Here is a 24,369-nt window from a genome sequence, read left to right as displayed (position 1 = left end):
TAGCCTGTGTTCCAGACCTCCTGCCGTTGCCCCTGACTACGATCCTTGCTGCCTGCCCCGACCTTCTGCTACGTCCGACCTTGCTTCTGTCTACTCCCTTGTACCGCGCCTATCTTCAGCAGTCAGAGAGGTTGAGCCGTTGCTAGTGGATACGACCTGGTCACTACCGCCGCAGCAAGTCCATCCCGCTTTGCGGCGGGCTCTGGTGAAAACCAGTAGTGACTTAGAACCGATCCACTAGCACGGTCCACGCCAATCCCTCTCTGGCACAGAGGATCCACTACCTGCCAGCCGGCATCGTGACAGCAACACTAATAAAAATGAGATGTACATGGTGAAAATTATGTACTGAGTAACATTTTTTAGTTTTGTTTTGTGGACTCCGACAGGTACGCTTTAATGTTTTGCCAAGATGTACAACATAGAAAACATTTTTGTATCTTGCAGTGCCCATTCAAAAACTAAGTAAACATGGGTAATTTTGTGACTAAATAAACCTCTTTTCCCTTTTTCATCCTGATTGGTTGATTAATGTTTATGCACATTCAATTGAATAAATAGATGTAACATAGATTTCTGTTTATTTACTTTATAGGCACTATCAGTTTAGATCAGCAGCACATGTCACAGAAGAAAAAACCTACATATGCATTTGATTCTAGACTGGCGATCCGAATGGTCACTTGCATTGGTGGATGGACTCCAGTGCAGTCTTTTTTCCTTTCACTTGACGGTACAGTACAGAAAGAAAAAGTCCATGAAATGTCCAATACATAGCAGTGCTTTGGTAAAAGAAATACACAAATCCAACCAGATTGGGTCCCCAATTTGCCAAAAAAGTGGTGTTGAGCTATGATTTTCTTTTCTTTCAGTGGTGTTAGTGGGTTGGGAGTTAGAAGAAGCTTCCTCCACTTTTTGGGTCAGCCCTCAGCTAGGGCACTTTATTACTCATGCCAAATGTCATCTCCTCCTTTTATCCACAGAGTATTCCATTTTATAAAACATAACACCCACTTTATATAGAAGACATTACACTGATGGGAGTCTTTTCATTTATATTGATATATGGGATGAACATTTTGATAGGGAACATTAGGGGTTTCCATCTTATAGAAAGGTAGGAGATACAGTGTGCCCCACAGTATCTCTACTTTTAGCTAAGCTAATAAACTGCAAACCAGTGCTTGCTCAGCATCTTTTCTTCCTGAGTTACCCAGGCAGATGTGGCATCCTTAGAAGCAGCCCTGCAACTTTGGATAGGCATATGTTGCTATTTTAGGGAACCTTGTAAACATTTGGGAGTCGTGAACTGAAAATTTTTGGGAAACACTGCTCTAGATTTTACCAGCTTTGTGTCCAATAAAGGCATGGTATAGAATGCCTAGATATTCTATTGAAAACTTTAAACTTGATGAAAATGTACAAAATCATTTGGTAAAACTGCAGTCTAGAATTTTAAGGCAATGTATAAACTAAATTAAATCTGCACAAATTTTTGAAAGCATGTAAGATGACCGGACTGCAAGCAGAAAATTTGAATGCAAAAACAAGCATAAATCAATCTGTACACATTTCCTAATCTCCACCCTAGTAAGACACTAAAGTGATGTATTTTTCAGATTTCAGATAACTTTAGAAGACGTGTTACATGATCAATGAACAGAGAGGCCAAACTCTTGACATTTGATAGCTGACAGAGAGGAATTAAATGATACATTTTGCTAAACCTGTTCACTATCACCCATACCACTGTTTTTCCCTGAGACACAGGTAAATCCGTAATAATATCGATGGATAAATAGGACAAGGGTCTCAGAGGTTCTGGCAAGATACAGAGTTGACCCACTCATCGGTGCCTGAACTGTGGATGAAGAAAGATGCGGCCACTGCTCATTACTGCATTGGAAAGGAAGTATCTTTTTTTTTTTTTTTAACCTGCCACAAAGGGCTACCTTACTACCTACCAACACACCTGGCAACATACCTTCTTACATACTTGGTTACCTAACTACATACCTGGCTAACTTATTACCTAGCTACCTATTTACCCTACCTGGCTACCTAGCTAGTTACCTACCTACATACCGGGCTACCTAACTACCTACTTAGCTACCTACCTACCTGGTTACTTACTTAGCTATCTACCTACCTGCCAACGTATCAGGTAGGTGGGGGCATCAGTTTTCCTACCAACCTAAGGATGAATTTACCTATTGGGGGAGGGATTACCTGAAAAGGGAACCAACTACTGAGGGACAAATAAATTCAGTAAAAGTGCAAATATAGCAACTCAGACATATATCTATATAAAACTACAAATCAGAACATATCACTACAGATGGTGCATCCAATTATTACCTGCAGATATGGAGGGATGGGAAAACAGTGACCGCTATTCTCTCCGCTGTTATTTCTCTCTGGCCATGTCTTTTGGGGCCCCAACCACGGCGGTGGTGCCTCTCTTAATTTCTACTGTATGATAAAACAAGAACAGGGAAGGAGGGGGAGAAATCTATAGCATAGGCTGAAGTCACCTGTACAAAACATGTCTCCTCCATCTCCCCATTTGTGTTTTATACTCCTATTTAATTTAATCACTTTTGTGAGAATAACTAGTTATATTTACTGCACTCTAGAAATCTGTCCATATTTGTAATATTCTAATGCTCTGCAACATTAAATGTCTATTTGTGATGTATACATGGTGGAATGTGCAAGCAACAATAAGGTAGTTAATAATAAGATAAATTATAGACTTTATAGATTAATTTCATGTAATTACTTTTTTTTTATTAGAACCTTTCGCTGTGATAACACATATGCCTACCAGTCCTGAGGAATCATAAATTGATCAGTGTTGTACTAGGAGACTTGACAGTGGCCTCTAAAGGTTATATACACAGCTACGCATTGGAAAATGATGGGATTCTCAAAAGATAAATATTTGCACTAGATAGTAGATAAAATAAAGCCAGTAGTAGAATAATTAAGCAATGCTTTTATTTCACTGGAAGTAGATGTGTGTGTGGTAAAACATTTGAATGCACATCTGTAAACATAGCTAATATTCTATATGCAATCAGTCATACTGACATCTATTGCCCTAATATAACAGTGATGAATATGTTAAACTGTTGTGGTAAGGGCTTGGTGTTAGCAACAATGGGGGGAAATTTCTATGCTGAATTTTTCATTCTGTCTTACTTGTCTTTGCCATTTAATGTGAAGTTCAACGTATAGTTGTAGTTAAGCTTATAATGGTTGTAATGGTTTAGTAATTCCATTTCAATAACTTAGAGCAGCTACAAAGAGCACCTCTTGGTGCTTCATTTAATTTATTTTGACTATAGGAAATACTTAATATTTTAATTCCCAGGATAGGGCACTGTAAGAAGACTGAACATTAGCTTCTCTGTTCTGCCATCAATAAAAGCCTATTGCTGGGGGTCCCAGAAGAAGGATGTTTTATATAGTTTGTAAAAGGGGTAAACATTATGCCCCTTTTTAGCTAAAAGAGATTTTATAGGTATATAGTCATGGCTGTAAATGTTGGCACCCCTGACATTTTTCAAGAAAATGAAGTATTTCTCACAAAGAAGGATTGCAGTAGCACATGTTTTGCTGTACACATGTTTATTCCCTTTATGTGTATGGGAACTAAACCAAAAAAGGGAGGAAAAAAAGCTAATTGGACATAATGTCACACCAAACTCCAAAAATGGGCTGGACAAAATTATTGGCACCATTTCAAAATTGTGGAAAAATAAGATTGTTTTGTGAAGGTTTTAAAGGGTACCTTTCATCAAAAAAAACTTTTGATATATTATAGTTTAATGTATGCAGAATAACTTTCCAATAGCATGTTATTAAAAAATATGCTTCTTTCTATTTAATTTTCTATTAATCTGAGTCCTAAATCTCAGACTGCAGCCAGGACACAGGCAAACTCCCTGGCAGTGAGCAGTGCTGAGTTTGTCTGTGTTCCGGCTGCAGTCTGAGATTTAGGACTCCTTCATGGGATATTGGCTGTACTGCATATAGACTGTATTACCTGTCTACCCTCAGTAAAGCTACCGTTGTTCACAACTTGGCGTCAGTGTCTTCATTGCCCCGTGCCTAGCCCAGGACCAAGTGGTATTACCTTTGGGTGGTTAAGGCTAAACCCCGACATGGCGTCATGACAAGAAGGGGTTAATAACATCTGCGCCCAAGGTTACAACATCTGCCCTGCATTGTACCCCACTATACCACAACTTTTGGCATTCTACGAACAGGATACGGGTGTCCTCCCCCCTAAACTGAACTGTGTCCAATACTGTTTGAAAATGTTGCATGCCGATGTGACAGAAGTTTGCACCAGAAAGTGTATGGGACTTTGTCATTGAAAAGTGTTTTACTAGTGGCACTTGTGAAATAGAGGGGGAGGTGAAGGAAAGACTGTTGGTTGCTGCTGTGGAGTGTAAAGAGTTGGTACCTGAAAGGGTTAAATTGGTCTGGTGTTTCCCACGCACATGAGCAGTCGCAGCTCCACCCCGTCAATCCCTAGCAGTGACGTCTCTTCAGTGTTGCGAAGAGGAACCAAAGATCAGCCCTGTGTTGCCCAGGGGAAGACTTTACTGGCCGGACTGAAACAGGAAGTTCCCTGAGTGCAGCCATATTGGAGGTTGCAGTGGCTGTGTCCGGCTCTGCTGTCTACTACCTGGAACCTGCTGCAGCACAGAGCCTGCAAATACCTGTGGGCATCAGTATCCAGTCTCCGGTGCCAGTAATTAGCCACATTAACCCCCTAGTGCCTGACAGTATTCCCGGGTACCTGCAAAATAGAGTGCTCCCACCAGTCAAGACTAGGCCACTGCAGCACCTCAACCAGCATCTTAAAGCGACAGCGCACTCAATTAATCTTAAAGTGACAGCGCCCTCAATTCTTCTTAGATTAACAGTGCACTCAAAAATTCTACAGGATGTCAGAACCCAGCTCTCTAGATCACCAGGCGACAGTGCTCCTCCATCTCCAGCAGCAAGGTCATCACCTGCCCCAGCAGCCAGGAGGACCTTGCCAGCCCTGCCTGCAGTCAACATCAACAGTCCTGATGTTCCAGCGTCTTCACCGGTATTCATGGGGAACCCTGTTTTCCCTACCTACAACAGAGACCTACAACCTGAGGGATTTCAAGGAAAGGATCCAGAGTTTGTTTGTCTTTTACTCTCCTAATCAACAGGTGCAATTGCTCACAGGACAACTACAGGGACCAGCGTTAGAAGAAGTCCGCACCTGGCCTGGTACATTCAGATCTTTGAAGGAATGTACCAGGTATTTGATTTACCTTCTCCATCAGAGGGACGTCTCTGGCTGTATGAAAGGCGACAGAAGCCAGGTGAGACCTTGAGAGTGCATGTTGTAGCCTTACAGAATGCCCTAGAAACTGTCCAAAAATTAGATGGTCTAACTCCCAAGCAGAGCAACAAAGTATTAATGGACAGATTTATTGATAGAGCCATAACAAGTGGGAGAAGTCCCAATTGCGAATGTAAGCAGTCCAAAACTCCAATATGTCATTTTCTGCTTTTCTGAGTCTAAAGATTTTTGTAATCCCCTTGCACCTACTCAGGAGCCCTCAGGGGCGATGGTCAGGCCTATACCGCCCGTTCAACTGTCCCAACTGCAGTCCAAGTAACCCTATCATTCACTACGGATTCAGACCTACAGAGTATTAGACAGGACATTGAACAATTGACTAAGGTTATCAGGGATCTTGCCACCCAGCCTGCTCCACTCTCCAGTGAGCAATCCTTGCCTAGAAAATCCCCTTCTACTCCTTCCCCATGTGATCCCAGTTACTGTGCTCCTTCATCCACTAGGTATTCTGGAAGTAAAAGACCCTTCTGTACTCACTGTAACAAGTCCAGCCACTGGACAATGTACTGCTGGGGTTTGAACGGAATTCCCTCTGGGGTCAAGGACCGGCCCCCAGGAAAACAGTCAAAGTCAGGACTCTCACTTTATGTCACCTCCTGCCCCTATGTAACAGTTTTTGCAGAAGGTGTATAGGTGTATCTTTAGAGGCATGAATAGATACAGGGTCACAAATGTCTACTATATCTAAAAATGTTTTTTATGAGCACTGGGATGCTAGTATATTGTGTGAGCCTGATGATGTTGACTTTAGAGTAGTGGCGGGTAACGGGCAACCAATACCCAGACATGGATATTGGGAGCCAACCATTCAGTTGGGAAAGCATGTACTTAGAGGGGAGAGAGTGATTGTAACTAATGTGTCAGATAAGGGGTCTGCTGAGTTTATAATGGGGATGAACATTAGGAAAAACTGTTTTGCTGAAATAGTAGATGCCTTGCATGTCTCTCTTCCCCATATGTCCCCTTCAGGCCAGCGGGCTGCGCAGCACCACTTGAAAGTTTTACAGGCGGAGCAGAAGTTTGCCAACAAGCAAGGTGAAGTCTGCAGATTACGAGTGCAAGACATCAGGTCGGTGACCTTGCAACCCAACACAGAGACCATCATCAGGTGCCGTGGACATCCTGGAGTAAGGAACAAGGACTATCAAGCCCTGCTGCAGCCTATGCAATTGGAAGATCATCCCCTTGTCCGAGCTGCGAGAAGCCTTGTCACAGTTACCAACGGAGAGTCCCAATCCAGTTAGTCAATTTGTCTGATGTTGCTACTGCATTACCTAAATGCACCCCAGTCGACCAGCTGTATCTCCTAGAGTCAAGGGACATCCTAACAGAACGCAAGATGGCCCAACAGCGTGCAGCTCAAGTGGCTGAAGGATCTGATACAAGTCCTCCTGGACGCTGGTGTGCGCAACTCCAAGTAGAAGATGATAATACCCCAAGGGATCAAGTCGAGGGAGTCATCAGCGCCACCAAAAGGTACCACGAGGCTTTTAGTAAACACCTCACAGACTTTGACATACGTCTATGATCCAACACAATCCTCAATGGCAACAGCCCACCTATTAAAGAAAGGCATTGTCCGGTCGCGCCAGGCATGTATCAGACTGTCAAGAAGATGCTGGCCAACATGAAAGAGGCAGATGTCATTCAAGAGAGTCCCTGAGCGGCTCCCCTCGTTTTGGTCAAGAAAAAAATACAGAACTATCCACTTTTGTGTTGACTACAGGAAGCTGAACAATGTCACACATAAGGATGCTTATCCTCTGCCAAGAATCAAAGAGTCACTCAAAGCTCTCTTGTCAGCTGCTTACTTCTCCACCCTGGATATCCACCAGCGGATATTGGCAAGTGCCTATGGCCGTGGAAGACCGAGAGAAGACTGCATTTGTGACACCCATGGGACTGTTTGAGTTTAAAAGTCTGCCGTTTGGGCTATGTAATGCCCGTGCTACATTCCAGCATTTGATGGAGCGGTGCCTGGGCCATATTAATTTTTTTAATGTCCTATTGTACCTGGACAATGTCATCATGTAAGTCCTACCAGGAGCACCTCAGTCATCTGTCAGACATCTTCCAAGTCCTGATCAAACATGGGCCAAAGATCAAGCCGTCAAAGTGTAATTTGCTTAAACCTCAGGTACACTACCTAGGTCAGCGCTTAGGGAGTCCAGCCCAATCCTGAAAAGGTGGAGGTTGTCAAGGACTGGCCTACCCTGCGCACGGTGAAAGATGTCAGGAGCTTCTTGGGATTTGCTGGCTTGTACCGCAGCATCATTCCCCACTTCGCCCAGATTGCAGAAACCTTCACGGCTCTCCTGTGGGGTACGGTGAAGGAGAACTACTTAATTGGAAGACTACCTGTTGAATGGGCTGAAAAGACTGAAAAGTTTAAGGACTACTTGGCTGCCACGCCATTCACTGTCTACACACATAATAACCAGTTGGCTCATCTGAATACTGCCAAGTTAGGTGCCATCGAGCAGCATTGGGCCTCAAGATTGGCCAATTATAGTTTCACCATTAAGTATAGGATTGGCCAATTACAGTTTCACCATCAAGTACAGTTTCACCATCAAGTATCCAGACTACAGTCAGACATTCTAGCTGTATAGTGATTCCAGCTTCGAAGGTCTGGGGGCAGTCCTGTCCCAAGTTCAAGAAGGACAAGAGCGAGTGATAGCCTATGCCAGTTGTAACCTGGGAGGAGCAGAAAAAAACGATGCAAACTACAGCTCCTTCAAGCTAGAACTTCTCGCTCTCATATGGGCCATGACTGAAAAGTTTAAGGACTACTTGGCTGCCATGCCATTCTCTGTCTACATGGATAATAACCCATTGGCTCATCTGAATACTGACAAGTTGGGTGCTATCGAGCAGCATTGGGCCTCAAGATTGGCCAATTACAGTTTCACCATCAAGTACAGGAACGGCAAGTCAAATGTCAACGCCGATGTACTGTCTCGGATGACCCCCGGGGAAGAACCACCAGTAGAAAATGAGTGGGAAGACATGGAGATGCCCACATTTTACCAGAAGTTTGTGAATCAGAATGTTGTGATCGCCCTTGAGGACGATGAACCCAGGTCTGGGAAGGTCCAAGAAAACCTATACACCTGGAAGACTCTACAAGACGAAAGTCGAGTGATGGGGGATCTGGTGGACTACCTTCTGACGAAAAAGGTACCAACCTGTCAACGCCAGGCCCAGTGTGACTACAAGTTGAAACACCTGTGGCGATAGAGGAAGCGTCTGTTCGTGCACAAGGGACTGTTGTACTGAAATTGTTTGGATCCGGTCTCTGGTGATCGACTTCATCAGATTCTGGTTCCCCGAAGAGACGCGACTATGGTCCTCAACACATATCATGATCAGTCGGGACACTTTGGAGTCCACAAGACCGAGGCTACTGTCAGACGAAGATTCTACTGGATTGGGATGCGGAGCGACATTGAGAAATGGTGCAGTGAGTGTGCAGTCTGCAACGTCACCAAGAATATGTGCAAGGATGCAAGAGCATCCCTCCATTCCATCCAGAGTGAATGGCCTAATCAGTTGGTCTCGTTAGACCATGTCAAGTTGTCTAGGTACACTTATGCTTTCACCATGGTGGATCATTACTCCAAATGGGTTGCCGTGGTACCCATTAAAGACCTCACAGCCAAGACAGCGGCCCAGATGTTCTACTACAATTGGGTGCAAACCCTTGGGTGTCCGGAGTCTGTCAAAATGGACTGTGGAACTGCCTTCGAGGCCCAACTCTTCCAGGAGCTGTGTCAGTTCCACGCCTGTAAGAAACTTCGGACTACTGCTTACCACCCTCAAGGGAACAGGCTCTGTTAGCGCATCAATCAATTCTTCATCCACATGTTGCGAGCAGCTTCTATTTCCAAGCATAAAGAGCGGCCCAATTGTTGCCGAATTGATGGAGATTTATAACAACACAGTCCAATGTTCTACAGGGTACCCCCCTTTCTACCTGATGATGGGGCGGTATGGGCAGCTGCTGAAGGACCGGACTTTTTGGCTTCAGGCCCCATTCAATTACTCCCCGCAAACCTCCATGGAGTGGGTCTCTGACCATCAAAGAAGGATCCAAGAAGCTAAAGAGATTGTTGGCAAAAAGATGGGCAAGGCTCAACAAAGACAACAGCAAGATTATAACCGTCATGCCTCCTCCAAACCCCTCCAGCTAGGTGACAAAGTCTGGATGCGGAAGTTTCCGAAAGCTCATATACTGGACTCTATCTGGGAGACAGAACCATGTACAGAACCATTCCAGACTCTGACGTGTACGAGGTACAAAAACCTGGGTACGAGCCGCAAATTATCCATCGTAACAGAATCAAGCTGTGTCTTAAGGAAGACCTACCCATGCTCCCAGCCCCTTCTCCACCAGCTGTCAGACCTGCAAAGGAGTAAGTGCCGTGCAAGGGAATCCACCCATCGTGATGTCACGAAAAGAAAGAATTAATAACATCTGCCCCCAGGGTTACAACATCTGCCCTGCATTGCACCCCACTATACCTCAGACTGTAGTTTTAGTATGAAATATTACTTTGAATAAGATGGGGGTGGTGAAAAGTAAGCAGTCTCTTCAGGAATTTGGGTGATAATCAATTGGTCATGAAATTTCTTACCAATTTACGCCAATGGACATCAGCTAAAGACTGACAGGTAAAATGGCAGTGTTTAGTAAATCGGCCCCTCGTGATTTATGCACATCACAACCACATACTGTATCACTTTGCAGATCCAATTACAGGGGCAAATAGATGTTTTTCGCTTACAGATTTCCCTGACTAACCAGACAACCTCTTCCCTGCCAGGCCCTGGCTATTTAAGCTGCAGCTGTTCTGATGGTCTTTGCCCTTGTGTGGTCTCTGATCTCCAAATGCAATCTGGTTGTTCCTATTTTTTATGACGTGTATAGCTTGGCTGACATCCACTTTGGTTCCCGATTTTGATTCTGACATCAAAATATGATACTTTCCAGTATCCTGGCGTTAGCTGTTACTAAGTACCCTCTTCTGATACAGCTGTGGGATAGAAGGTTATTCTGGGAGTGCTGGATGCCGCTTCTCTCTTCAATTACAACTCCTTTTTAGGGCTTTTAGAAGCTGGATGCTTGATAATCCTTAAAGGGGTACTCCCGCGCAAAATATCTTATCCCCTATCAAAAGGATAGGGGATAAGATGTTAGATTGCGGGGATCGTGCCCCGGTCATCCATGCACGGAGCAAACTCCGCTCAGTGCCGGATGACTGGTGAGTACAGCCGCTGCGCCCCCTATATTCAGGTCTATGGGAGGAGGCATCTATGTACTAGCCGTCACGCCCCCTCCCATAGACATGAATGGAGGGGGCATGGCATGACATCACTAACATGGGAGCTCCACGCTCCCATGTTCCAGATGCCGATGCTGCCGGCCTGAAGATCGCAGGGGTCCCTAGCAGCGGGATCCCCGCAATCTAACATCTTATTCCTTATCCTTTTGATAGGGGATAAGATGTTTTTCACAGGAGTACCTCTTCAAATATTACAAATTAAAAATGTTCTGAAATGTTGGCAGGTGGAAACTGGACATTATTTGACATAACAAAAGGTAAACTCAATTCACTTTCCCCTAGTGCTTTATAGAGGTAGCCTCCTTTAAGAAAATATCTTAATGGATAAAAATTTAATGGCACGCTTTAGAAGCTGTAAAATATGAATATTTTCTTTAAATTTTAATCATAAATCACAATAGCACTACATAGGATGTGACAGTGACTTTCACCAGATGTCCATTGCCTGTAGAGAGAAGAAGGTGCAGTAATGTCACTTAGGCAGCCCATTTGTGTGTCCAGAGCTCTAATAGGATATGAAAGGAAATCCTTTTCCCTTTCTATGCCTTACAGATTTTTGCCATCATTCTTTACAGTTGAGGCTCACGGCACGGTCAAATAATTCCTACATTTTTAGGTTAATGCATTTATTTGGACCTAGTTTGTAGTTAGTCCATAGTCTTTCATGGATATGACAATTTATACCTGTTCAAAATTGCAGTGATCTATATTGTAGTCTGATAGTTCAAATACTGGAGGTGGAAGAAGTGTGTTATAGTTTGGACACAATAAAACAAAACATAAATTGTCATTTTTGTTTGTTGTTTAAGAAATCTGTCTTAAAATGCTCCAATTAGACAGATGTTGTTACTTTTAGAGGGTTGAAATATAAAGAATCTCAGGGCAAAGCTACATTATTATCATAAAAAAAATAGTTAAAATAATATGTCTAGTGTCCGCCATCATTTTCCGATCCAATCCTTGCAATAAAGGGCCTTCTGTGGTGTTCCTGGTCACCCACTTTGCACTGGATAGAAGTACAATACCATTCATGTGGATGGGACCTTGCTGCAATTTTCTGCACATCTGGTTTCGAGACATAGTGCAAAACTTTAAAGGATACAGAATGCTAATCCAGTGCTGAATTCTTAAATCAATGGGAATCCCAGTAGTTAGGATAATGCTACCTACTGGGTAAGTCACTGTACCTACTGAGGGGGCACTGTACCTACTGAGAGAGCAACTCCAGCTACTGGGGGGCCACTGTACCAACTGAGGGGCAATTGTACCTGCTGAGGGCACTGTACCTACTAAGGGGGCAACTCTACATACTGGAGGGAACTATAAATACTGGTGCTAACCTTACTTAATGGGGGGCACTCTAATTACTTGTGGGGTACTATATCTACTGAGCGGGGCAACTCTACATACTGTCAGCATACCTGTTATTTTACAAGATTTTTGACGACTTGCAGGTTTTGTTACATAAACCTTTCAGCGTGGTGACAAGATGATATTCATGCTTTTATTGCTGTTATTAAGCACCTGGGCCTCCTTCTTGGTGGTCAGCTCTTTCTCTATATCTATATTTCAAGGGATAGGAACAGAACTGGGCTATTTTTCAGTACTACATACAGTTTACTTAATTTCCCTGCTTGGCCAATCACAGCCCCACATTTACTCCTCTCTGCTATGCCATGACATAATGCTGGTTAAAGTGTACAGTTCACTACTAAAGATGGCATGTAAAAGAAAAGGGGTTACTTATACACTGGCTTTGCAAGGTGACTTTCAGTAGAAATGAAACAAACATCAGCACAGCAGGGAAGGGGTTACACTAAGTACTCAACTGCTGCTGAGCTGAGAGGGAAGCAATGATTTACCCTACAGTGTGGATCCTGTGGTGGACAAAGACAGTCTAATAGCTTCCATATACACAGCCCAGGTTTTCTCCAGGTCTCCTATCCACTTCCTATGTTCTGTATTGGTCTATGTTTCAGCAGCAAGCGGCATATTGTAGAGAAATTATTACAAATATGTTTGGAATCTATTTTGTTATGACTGTTACCCCTGAACGGAAAGAGTCACAGCACAACAAATGGCCTAGCTGCAGCCATAAACCTTAAAAAATAGTATTTTGTGTTAATAAAACAGTTTCTTGAATAAGTGATAATGTCCCTTGAAGGTTTTTTTTTTTACCTGTATTTCTGTATAAAAATATAAAACAGTTAAAATAAATAATTGCCCTTTGCATAAAATGTTCGATAACTGTGTTAACACCGCACATTCCTTATCTGTGCGGATCTTGTTCTCTTCTGCAGTTATACCCAGTACAGCACTGGCCGCTTTCTTAGCACCTCTTACGCTGCATGTTTTTCATTACCCTACAGCCATCTGTTGGTTCAGTCTTTACAGCATAGTCTCCTGGAGAGAATGATTTAAGGTGCTCTTCAGTATTTTACCATATTCCTTCTAAACACCACAGCACAAAAGATGTGTATGATGTTACTTTATAAGGTCATTTCACCTCTGGTCTGGCTGGGACTTGTGCCTCTAATACAAGGCTTAACAACACTTTTGGTCCTCAAGTGACATAAAAAATGTATATTCAAATTCTGCATATGCTGCAACTTAAAGGGGTACTCCGGTAGAAAACTATTTATTTTAAATTAACTGGTGCCAGAAATGTCTACAGATTTGTAAATTACTTTTCCTATTAAAAAAATGTAATCCTTCCTGGACTTATCAGCTGCTGCTTACTACAGAGACAGTTATTTTCTTTTTTAATTTCCAGTCTGACCACAGTGCTCTCTGCTGACACCTCTGTCCATGTCAGGAACTGTCCGGAGCAGGAGAGGTTTGCTATGGGGATTTGTTCCTGCTCTGGACAGTTCCTGAAATGGACAGAGGTGTTAGCAGAGAGCACTGTGGTCAGACAAAAAAGAAATTCAAAAAGAAAAGAACTTTCTCTGTAGTATACAGCAGCTGATAAGTATTGGAAGGATTAAGATTTTTTAATAAAGTCATTTCAAAAATCTGTTTAACTTGATTTGAAAACTTTAAAATATATTTATGTCACAGCTTTAGTAATTCTTTGTTCTAAAGTTAGTTAAGAGAATTTACTTAGAGGTGGAAGCATCTCCCCCTTCTGTTATAGCTGGTGAACATTTCCACCACAATTTCTGACAATTTCTGGTGTGGCATAAAAACATCTCAAATATGAAAAAAAAATGCTGCTTTTGTTCCTTAGAGATCTGCATACAAAGTAAATACATTTCCCCCAGACTATTTATGTGCCACTCACTTTATATGAAAAGCAAAGATTTTTTTATTTTTATTATTTTTTTGCACGTTTGCATCCATAGAAATGAATAGGATCTGTCAAGAACCTGTTCATCACACTATTTTGTCTTCACTGTATAAACAAAAAACTATTGTAAAGAACACAAGCCCACTGCCTATATATAGAAACCAAGAATAGGGTATATAAGGCATTTGCTGTTCAGTAAACTGCATTAGTCGGATATTCTCTGAAATCATGTGTATCAATTGTACATAGAATAATTTATGCCCCCTCTTGTATAGTTTTTCAGTCAAGCTTAGAAAAATTGTCTCAGACTGTTACAGTCCCTGGAATAAACACTGCACTTTATTTGAATCTTCTGTTGTGTGCTGCGATCCTTTCCCCTGGATAGATAGATAGATAGATAGATATGAGATAGATGATAGATAGATAGATAGATAGATAGATAGATAGATAGGAGATAGATAGATAGATAGAAAGATATGAGATAGAGGATAGATAGATATGAGATAGATAGATAGATAGATAGATAGATAGATAGATAGATAGATAGATAGATAGATAGATAGACAGATAGATTAGATATGAGAAAAATAGATAGATAGATATGAGATAGATGGATAGATAGATAGATAGATAGATAGATAGATATTGATAGGGTATGCGTTTTTTACATACTGTAGATAGATTAGATAGATAGAAATATAGATAGATAAATTATAGATAGCTAGATTAGATATGAGTAAGAGAGGCCCATAGATAGATAGATAGATAGATAGATAGATAGATATGAGAGATAGATAGATAGATAGATAGATAGATAGATAGATATAGATAGATGGATATGACATAGATATGAGATAGATAGAGCGATAGATAGATAGATAGATAGATAGATAGATAGCAAGCTAAGTACCTATTTCATAACTTCATAATTTTATATTTCCATTTATTGCACCATAGCTGTTCATGTTGTATCTATATACTCATGTTTTATCTATATCTTTGTGCTAGCAGTGTGCTGCTGTATTCTCCTGTTGCTGTATATTTAGCCCAGCAGCCTGCACCTGTAAGCCAGGTCCATATAATAGTTTGGAATCAATAGTGCTGGCCAACTTATCCTTTGTTTAGATAGATGATAGATAGATAAATAGATTAGATATGAGACAGATAGATAGATATGAGATTGATAGATAGATAGATAGATAGATAGATGATAGATAGATAGATAGATAGATAGATAAGGTATGAGTTTTTTACATACTGTAGATAGATTAGATAGATAGAAATATAGATAGATAAATTATAGATAGCTAGATTACATATGAGATAGAGAGGCACTTAGATAGATAGATATGAGATAGATAGACAGATAGATATTAGATAGATGATAGATAGATAGATAGATAGATAGATAGATAGATAGATAGATAGATAGATAAGGTATGAGACTGTTACACACTGTAGATAGATTAGAGATAGACAGATAGATAGATTATAGATAGATTAGATATGAGACACTCATAGACAGACAGACAGACAGACAGACAGATAGATAGATAGAAAGATAGACATAAGCTGGGTCATATTTATTGAATTAAAAAATTTGCCTGATTCTCTGTGCACAGAACATTCCAGAATCTAGTGCTCCATTGTAACTTTTGTTCCACCTTGAATTACAAAGTTCATTGGGCATCTGTATGGTAAATTGCAATGTGGAAACAGGACATGTTATAGGGAAGAAAACCTAATACCTGACTTTTCCAGGCAGAAAGGAGTTAATATAGCACCTGCAGAACTAAGAATAGAAACACAGATCTTATCACTTACCTTTACTGCTGCTACAGGTGATTCAATGGCAGTGTCTATTGCAGGAAGGTGCTGAGACCCTTGCAGTGTGTTCTAGACTGATTCTAGACTCCCTGCCCCAGGATCACACAGATAACATGAGCAGGAAGATCCCTACATCTCCATCTCCTCACACCCAGTGTGAACATGCACCGACTCTTTCCATTGTCAGGATCCTCCTCGGTACAGTCAGGCACTGGAATCACATGTTTACACAACAATTAGAAAAGTACAGTAATAAGCATCTTTCTGTGAATGTGTGGTCAGCACAAACTGGATATAACATTACACTCTATGCAAGATCCAGGATGAGAACGGATTTTAATAGACCAGAACCAAGTCATATGTGTATAAGTCAGTGTTTCCCAACCAGGGTACCTCCAGCTGTTGCAAAACTACAACTCCCAGCATGCCTGGACAGGCTTTGCCTGTCGAGACATGCTGGGAGTTGTAGTTTTGCAACAGCTGGAGGCACCCTGGTTGGGAAACACAGGTATAAGTATTAGAGACTTTTCATAGACTGATCCTAGTTTCCTCATCACATGATACATTCATTATTGCTTTAACTCTTACCAGATCTTTGGTCTCTAGCAGATCCCTGATCCTCAGTCTAGTTACAATGAACATCCCATTGACATTGCAGGGTTCCCTCTCACCCCCAATAAACATCCCATTGACAATGCAGCGTTCCCTCCCACCCCCAATAAACATCCCATTGACACTGCAGGGTTCCCTCTCCCCCCCAATGAACATCCCATTGACAATGCAGGGTTCCCTCTCACCCCCAATGAACATCCCATTGACAATGCAGGGTTCCCTCTCACCCCCAATGAACATCCCATTGACAATGCAGGGTTCCCTCTCACCCCCAATGGACATCCCATTGACACTGCAGCGTTCCCTCTCACCCCCAATGAACATCCCATTGACAATGCAGGGTTCCCTCTCACCCCCCAATGAACATCTCCCATTGACAATGCAGCGTTCCCTCTCACCCCCCCCCCCCCCCCCAATGAATATCCCATTGACACTGCAGGGTTCCCTGTCACCCCCAATGAACATCCCATTGACAATGCAGCGTTCCTTCCCACCCCCAATAAACATCCCATTGACACTGCAGCGTTCCCTCTCACCCCCAATGAACATCCCATTGACACTGCAGCGTTCCCTCTCCCCCCCCCACCCCAATGAATATCCCATTGACACTGCAGCGTTCCCTGTCCCCCCCCAATGAACATCCCATTGACAATGCAGCGTTCCCTGTCACCCCCAATGAACATCCCATTGACAATGCAGGGTTCCCTCTCACCCCCAATGAACATCCCATTGACAATGCAGCGTTCCCTCTCACCCCCAATGAACATCCCATTGACAATGCAGCGTTCCCTCTCACCCCCAATGAACATCCCATTGACAATGCAGGGTTCCCTCTCAACCCCAATGAACATCCCATTGACAATGCAGGGTTCCCTCTCACCCCCAATGAACATCCCATTGACAATGCAGGGTTCCCTCTCACCCCCAGTTCTTCTTACAGGAGTAAAAGTGAAGTCAATTATTTCTGCAGTTTTCCTGAATTTCCTATAGCGCAGTATTTACCGCACACAATGGCGAAAAGAGTGCAGCATTTCTGAGGTCTGTTGTCACTTGCTATTAAGATCAAGATTAATTCAAGTTGACGATAAGCGTTTCCCAATCCTCCAGTGTCATAGAATACATTAACACATCTCTGCCAGTAATTAAGCTCCAGAACACTACACCATACTGGGTCCTATTATACAGCAGTGCAACCAAGAGCTGCTGTATGCATCCTATGGTTATTGTAGAATGACAGCAGATGGATGCTTTCCATATAGAAGTACAGCACATGTATGCTCTCCAAAGCATATACACACATACATATATATATATATATATATATATATATATATATATATATATATTCTACATTATGAAAAGCTATTTATTATGTACTTATCTATTATCTCTCTCTCATTCTCTCTCTCTCTCTCTCTCTCTCTCTCTCTCCCTCTCTCATATGTCTCTCCAGATGTAGCAGAGCTAAATTAGCTTAATAGTTAATATCTTCTATGAAGTTGCTATCTACATTATCACAACTCTGCCTTACAATGTTAACGTTGAATAACGAACCCAGCAACATTGGTGTAAAAGAGGTATAACAGACCTGTCATCTAAACAGACCCATTCAAAAACCATTTCATTCCACTTATCGATAATACTTTAGCATGAAATCCATAGTAAGTATCTATATACATAGGTATCCTGCACACCTGATCTTACTATAACATAACTCATTACAGCATACACTATACACTGCATTATAGGGGCTATCTATGTAACTACACATCTATCTATATCTATCTAATATCTATATCTATATAATATCAATCTATTTCTATCTATCTATCTATCTATGTAACTACACATCTATCTATATCTATCTAATATCAATCTATTTCTATCTATCATCTATCTATCTAATACCAATCTATTTCTATATATCTATCCATGTAACTACCTATCTATCTATATCTATATGTATCTACCTATCTATCTATATCTATATGTATGTATCTATCTATATGTATCTATCTATCTATATCTATATGTATCTACCTATCTATCTATATGTATCTGTCTATTATTTATCTATTTCTATCAAGCTATCTCATATCTATCTATCTCTATCATCTTTTATAACTATCTTTCTATCTATCTATCTATCTATCTATCTCTACCATCTATCTAACTATGTCATATCTATCTATCTATATCTATCATCTATTATATCTACCTATCTCATATCTATCTATTACATTTATCTATCTAAATATCTATCTCTATGATCTATTATATCTATCTATCTATCTATCTGGCTTGACAAAGGCTGCCTGCGTGCAGCTGAAACGTTGCCTTGATGTTTGAATTGGAATAAAGCCACATTCACTTTTCATCTTATTGGAGTGCTACAGTCTTCTCCTTTCTACATTGTGAAGTGTCTCCCGTGACCTGGGATTCCGACCGTGTGCACCCATCTTCGACCTATAATTTACAGAGTGCTGCTCCTTATCCTTTGTTTTTTTTTTTTATCTATCTATCTATAAATTATCTATCTATTATCTATCAATCATCTATCTATTATCTATCAATCATCTATCTTTCTATTATCTATCTATCCATCTATACACATATGTATCATATGTTGTATGACCACATGTAATTATCTACATCTATATGTTAACTTGTTAAATGCCATATTCAGCGATATTGGTGCTGCAGAACTATTACAGACCTGCAACCCAAAAATGACCCTTTCAAAAACTTCCTGTTGCCATATTGCTTCCACTTCAGCCCTGCATCTATAGTAAGTATGTATATGCCTGGGCCACCCCATCTCTCTGCACAGCAGGGGCGGTGTACAGCCCCAGACTAACTAGCCCCCGTGATATCGTCCTCACAGCGGTGGATGCCCCTTGAAGAGTTAATTAGAATTAGAAGATCATGTAAAAGTTGGAGCCATTCTCGGCGACAACACGGGGCCGTTAACCCCTTCCTCGCACTTGAGGGCTGGAGGATCCTATCTAGGAAGGACCAGTATAATTAAGAACAGCTCTGTGCAGCCTCTTGGCGCTGACACGCGATTTATGGCGCTGAGTGTATTAGGAGACTATGGAGCCGCTGATTTTCTGCACTATTATGAAAACTAATAAATTCGTCAAGGCGAATTAAGCATACAAATCAGATGAGGCAGAGCAGATTACATATTGAAGTGCTGTGTCTCCCCGGCCTAAATGAAATTCCAATCTAATAATTCCTTCCTGGGCCGCCCATAATTTGCTTAGAGATGTTGTCGGACGTGGTGCGCACAGTTATTCGCGCAATAATTAAATGATCCTCAAGCTCTTAACTTTGATTTATTTCATTTCTCCAGGATGGCGACAGTCAGAGCTGTATGTACAATGCAATTCAGGACTTTCCTTCCTAAAACAATACTGGTCCCTGCCTGCATTGTGTACAGCTGAGGAAAGGACAGGGCAGCTATATAGGATAGTGTTTACCTAAGCAGTGTGCCTCCAGCTGTTGCAAAACTACAACTCCCAGCATGCCCGGACAGCCGAAGGCTGTCCTGGCATGCTGGGAGTTGTAGTTTTGCAACAGCTGGAGGCATACTGCTTGGGAAACACTGATATAGGAAATGGACTCTTTTATTTCCTTACATTTGCAAAATGCAGATCCTGGTTGGCTGATGCTTTGTGGAAGTTTAACTCATTTTATATCTGTAACACAACTATGTCTTTTACAGCTGAAGAAGTTTTATATTATATTATAATATATTAATATTATTATCATTATTATCATTATTAACATTATTATTATTATCATCATTATTATTAATAATATTATTATCATTATTATCATCATTATTAACATTATTATTATTAATATTATTATTATCATTATTAACATTATTCTTATTATTCATATTATTATTATTATCAATATTATCATTATTATCATTATTACTACTACTATTAGTAGTAATTTAATATAACTGGATGGTGCGGGTACAAAACAAACGTAAAAGCCAAACAGAAATAAAGGAAAGATTAATCCTATTACTTGTGATATGGTGAACTTATTAATTCCAAGAACTTTAGCAATGCATTGTATTAGGTGGAATCGAAATCATTATTCCCTGAACCCTTCTGAACCAGGAAAGGTGACTGCTACTTGCTGCGTTTAATTTGTGATGTCTACACAGGGTGACTGCAGGGTATGACACCTGAGATCATACAGAACACTTCTCTCCATGTCAGTGCACTCTCTATACACATAAGTGCACGAGTGTGTAACATTAATGATAGTGTAAAAACAGGTAACAATGAGCAGAAGAATATTGTTGGGGGAAAACTGTTCATTTATGATAAAATAAGCAAAAAAAAGGATAGAGAAATATCTGTTGTGAAGCATAGAAGGTATAGACAGTGTCTGTCTAACACACACACACACACACAGACACACACACATACACATAGCTGTCCAATCACAGAGGAGCTGGAAACCCTTGGAAGAGAGAGAGGCAGGATGTGCCCAGCATCCAATCAACATTGATACCTCCTCTTCTCATAGACTACCTGACAGGCCAAGGTGTACAGCAGGAGCACCAGCATCAGGAGCAGCATCCGCCTCAGAGAAAGCAGAGTGGTTCCCCACAGGGAGAGCTGGAAACAGTGACAGGGGAAGAGTTGGAGGAGCAGCGCAGAGTTCTGCAGGATGATGGAGACAAAGGGTACATGGCATAGCATCTTAGTAAGGGCAGGGTGAGGGGGCAGAGCACTATTGGCCTGGGACACATGGATGCACCCCTCTTGGTACCTGGTTCCCTTCTTCAGGTCCAGGGCTTGGAGAGCGGTGACTAGGAAGAGGCTGAGCTGCTCCTTAGTAGTCAGGACTATCAAAGATTTATAGCAGGAGAGAGGGAGACCCTTGATGGGAGGAGTAATAGTGGCAGAAGAGAAAGGAAAATATTAGATCTTGTATTTACTCTCAGGGGGGGGGAGGAGGGTAGAGAAAGCCACGTTCCTCACAGGGACATTCTCAGAGACAAGTGCGGAGTGAGAGGAGTGGAGGAAGCCTGGGCTTTGAGGAGCCACCATCACCATCATCCCAGGCTGAGGCTGCTGTCACTAGATCTAGGGGTGCCTGCGCCCCTCCACCACAGCTCACCATGATGATGATGTCTCTGAACAGCAAGCAGCCCTTCAGCATGGCCCACAGCAGCAGCCTCCAGGATGAGCCCAAATACTCTCTGCACTCCTCCTCCCCACACTCATCCTCGTCGGCCACCAGCTCCCCCAGTATAACCAGTGTGAGGACCAGCTCGGGGGGTGCTGGAGGAGGCGGTGGCGGCTCGGAGGCGATGAGAAGAGCCTGTCTCCCTACCCCACCGGTAAGTAGTGTGCATGCTCACCGCTCCAAGGCACATCCTGACAGCCCCTTTATCTGCTTGATGTTTTTTTCATGTCTGCACAGCAAATCACCCAACACATCCCCAGTGTTGCCCCCCTCTCTTCTCCTTCTGTCTTTTGCCTCCACTTATGTATGCAGCCGGTCTTGCCTTTCATATTAATTTTTATGACCTGGGATGTTGCATGTATCTGGTGTTGTGTGTTCTCCCCTCTCTTCTCTCTGTACCAGGCTTTTTTAACATTCTGGAAAAGTTTTAATGGCTGAATTCCCAGCAGACAGTAATGTGTGCTTTCTATTTGACATTGCAGAGCAATATATTCGGAGGTCTGGATGAGAGTTTGCTGGCCCGTGCTGAAGCTCTGGCAGCTGTGGATATAGTATCTCAGTGCAAGAGCCATAACCACCACCACCACCACACTCCTCACCACAGTCCCTTCAAGCCGGACGCTACCTACCACACTATGAACACTATCCCATGCACGTCTGCCTCCTCGTCTTCTTCAGTCCCCATCTCCCATCCTTCTGGAGTGGCTGGCTCCCACCATCACCACCACCACCACCACCATCACCACCACCAGCCCCTGGAAGGAGAACTTCTAGACCACATTACCCCAGGGCTGACATTGGGGGCCATAACAGGACCTGATGGCTCCGTGGTGTCCACTCCAGCTCACCCTCACATGTCAAGCATGAATCCCATGCACCAGGCGGCACTCAGCATGGCACATGCCCACGGGCTGCCATCCCACATGGGATGCATGAGCGATGTCGACGCCGATCCGAGGGACTTGGAAGCCTTTGCTGAGAGGTTCAAGCAGAGGAGGATCAAACTCGGGGTTACCCAAGCAGATGTGGGGGCTGCCCTTGCCAACTTGAAGATCCCCGGGGTGGGCTCTCTCAGTCAGAGCACCATCTGTAGGTTCGAGTCCCTCACCCTGTCCCACAACAACATGATCGCCCTCAAGCCCATCCTGCAAGCCTGGCTGGAGGAGGCCGAGAAGTCTCACCGGGAGAAGCTCACCAAGCCCGAACTCTTCAATGGGGCCGAAAAGAAGAGGAAACGCACCTCCATAGCTGCCCCGGAGAAGAGATCTCTGGAAGCCTACTTCGCCATCCAGCCCAGACCTTCTTCGGAAAAAATCGCAGCGATCGCCGAGAAACTGGACCTGAAAAAGAACGTGGTCCGGGTCTGGTTCTGTAACCAGAGGCAGAAACAGAAACGAATGAAATACTCTGCCGGGATATAGACTAAAGCGGGGATTTTTATAATGGACACCCAGAGTTTTTATTCCTTAGAATCTATCTGTATATAGACCCCCAGGATCATCCCTCCTTCCTAATCCCTCCTGTAGGTCACTAGTGTCCTGCTGACCCCAGATCTACAGTCAGTGGTAATGGACCAGGACTGCACAAGTAAGACACGTTTTTCTTATTTGCCCGATTAATCGCGACTATTTGTAAGACAATGCGGATCCCGGGAAAAAAGAGACTGATGCTGGGGACCCGATTGCCGCCAAACCATTTCTATCGAGTCCAGTGTTAACTAATATATCAGATATAAATATATATATATAAATATACAGTACATATATTTTTAATGTGATGATGAGTATATTTGTCCCCTGTTGTGACTCTGGTCTAGATAACATCACCCTGATGTATTTGTCACGATTTTTATTACTATTATTTCGTTTACAGCCTATGGGGATTTGTCGTTTACAAGTTGATTTGCTGCTTCTGAATCTGTTTCACACAAGTTAGATGCACAGATAACACAGGTTTTACATCCAAAGCAACAAATACAGTGAAATTCATAGACATCTGTAGATTTCCATAGCCAGGGCCTACAGTCCTTTATACTGAGCAGATTCTGGCCTCTTGGGTGCTGGAGCCTTCTGCCTCAATTCTTTCCATATTTAATGGGGATCCCCAATAATGCAATACCATTATTGGGTCTACATAGCCTGAAGAACCTGCATTGATACAATCCACTCCATGAGGTAGACACGTATTGCTGGGGGGCCCAATGTACAAGCATAGTGTAAATAGTTTCGTTGAACACACATAAAACACCTATAAATATATTCTAACCGGTTCTTGCTGTATTGATTCCAGGTTGTCTGTCCTGTAAAAGACTGGATTGACTTGTTTTGCTATTGACGCTTTTATTTATTTCTTATGGTAATGTATTAAGTTATTCCAAATGTTAATTTGTCTTTGATTAAAAACAAAAAAGAGAGAGAGAAAGAGAGAAAAAAAAAAACTTTGACAGTTGTTTGTAAAGAAATTTTATTTAAAAGAACAAAAAAAAAAATTTAAAAAAAAAAAGTTTGTCTGGACTTGTGTGAAACTTCCAGCATACTCTATCAATGGTAATAAAAAGATGTAAATATCAGAGCTCTGGTTTTGGAACTCTATTTCCTATGCATTCGTTAGATATGTTTTAACAAATAAAGAGCATTCTAATTAATACAAATAATGATGAT

At 42.1% G+C, this 24,369-nt stretch overlaps 1 protein-coding gene across 1 annotated transcript; it reads left to right on the top strand.

Annotated features, from left to right (window-relative positions):
• Positions 1–21,069: 21,069 nt before the first annotated feature.
• On the top strand, positions 21,070–24,299 carry POU4F2 (POU class 4 homeobox 2). Its single transcript, XM_056551726.1, has 2 exons — positions 21,070–21,863; positions 22,192–24,299. Exons 1-2 carry the CDS (start codon positions 21,642–21,644, stop codon positions 23,128–23,130), a joined length of 1,161 nt encoding a protein of 386 aa, XP_056407701.1. The 5' UTR covers positions 21,070–21,641; the 3' UTR covers positions 23,131–24,299.
• Positions 24,300–24,369: the final 70 nt, after the last annotated feature.

Source organism: Hyla sarda, chromosome 1, assembly GCF_029499605.1.
Source record: "Hyla sarda isolate aHylSar1 chromosome 1, aHylSar1.hap1, whole genome shotgun sequence".
In the NCBI taxonomy this organism is placed as follows: domain Eukaryota; kingdom Metazoa; phylum Chordata; class Amphibia; order Anura; family Hylidae; genus Hyla; species Hyla sarda.
Note: the sequence above shows the minus strand (reverse complement) of the source record. Positions and strands in the feature narration are given on the sequence as shown.

Coding starts and splice junctions, on each gene's coding strand:
- POU4F2 (XM_056551726.1), top strand. CDS start 21,642: ATGATGATGATGTCTCTGAACAGCAAGCAGCCCTTCAGCATGGCCCAC. Junction 21,864..22,191: donor CCTGTCTCCCTACCCCACCG/GTAAGTAGTGTG, acceptor TTGACATTGCAG/AGCAATATATTCGGAGGTCT.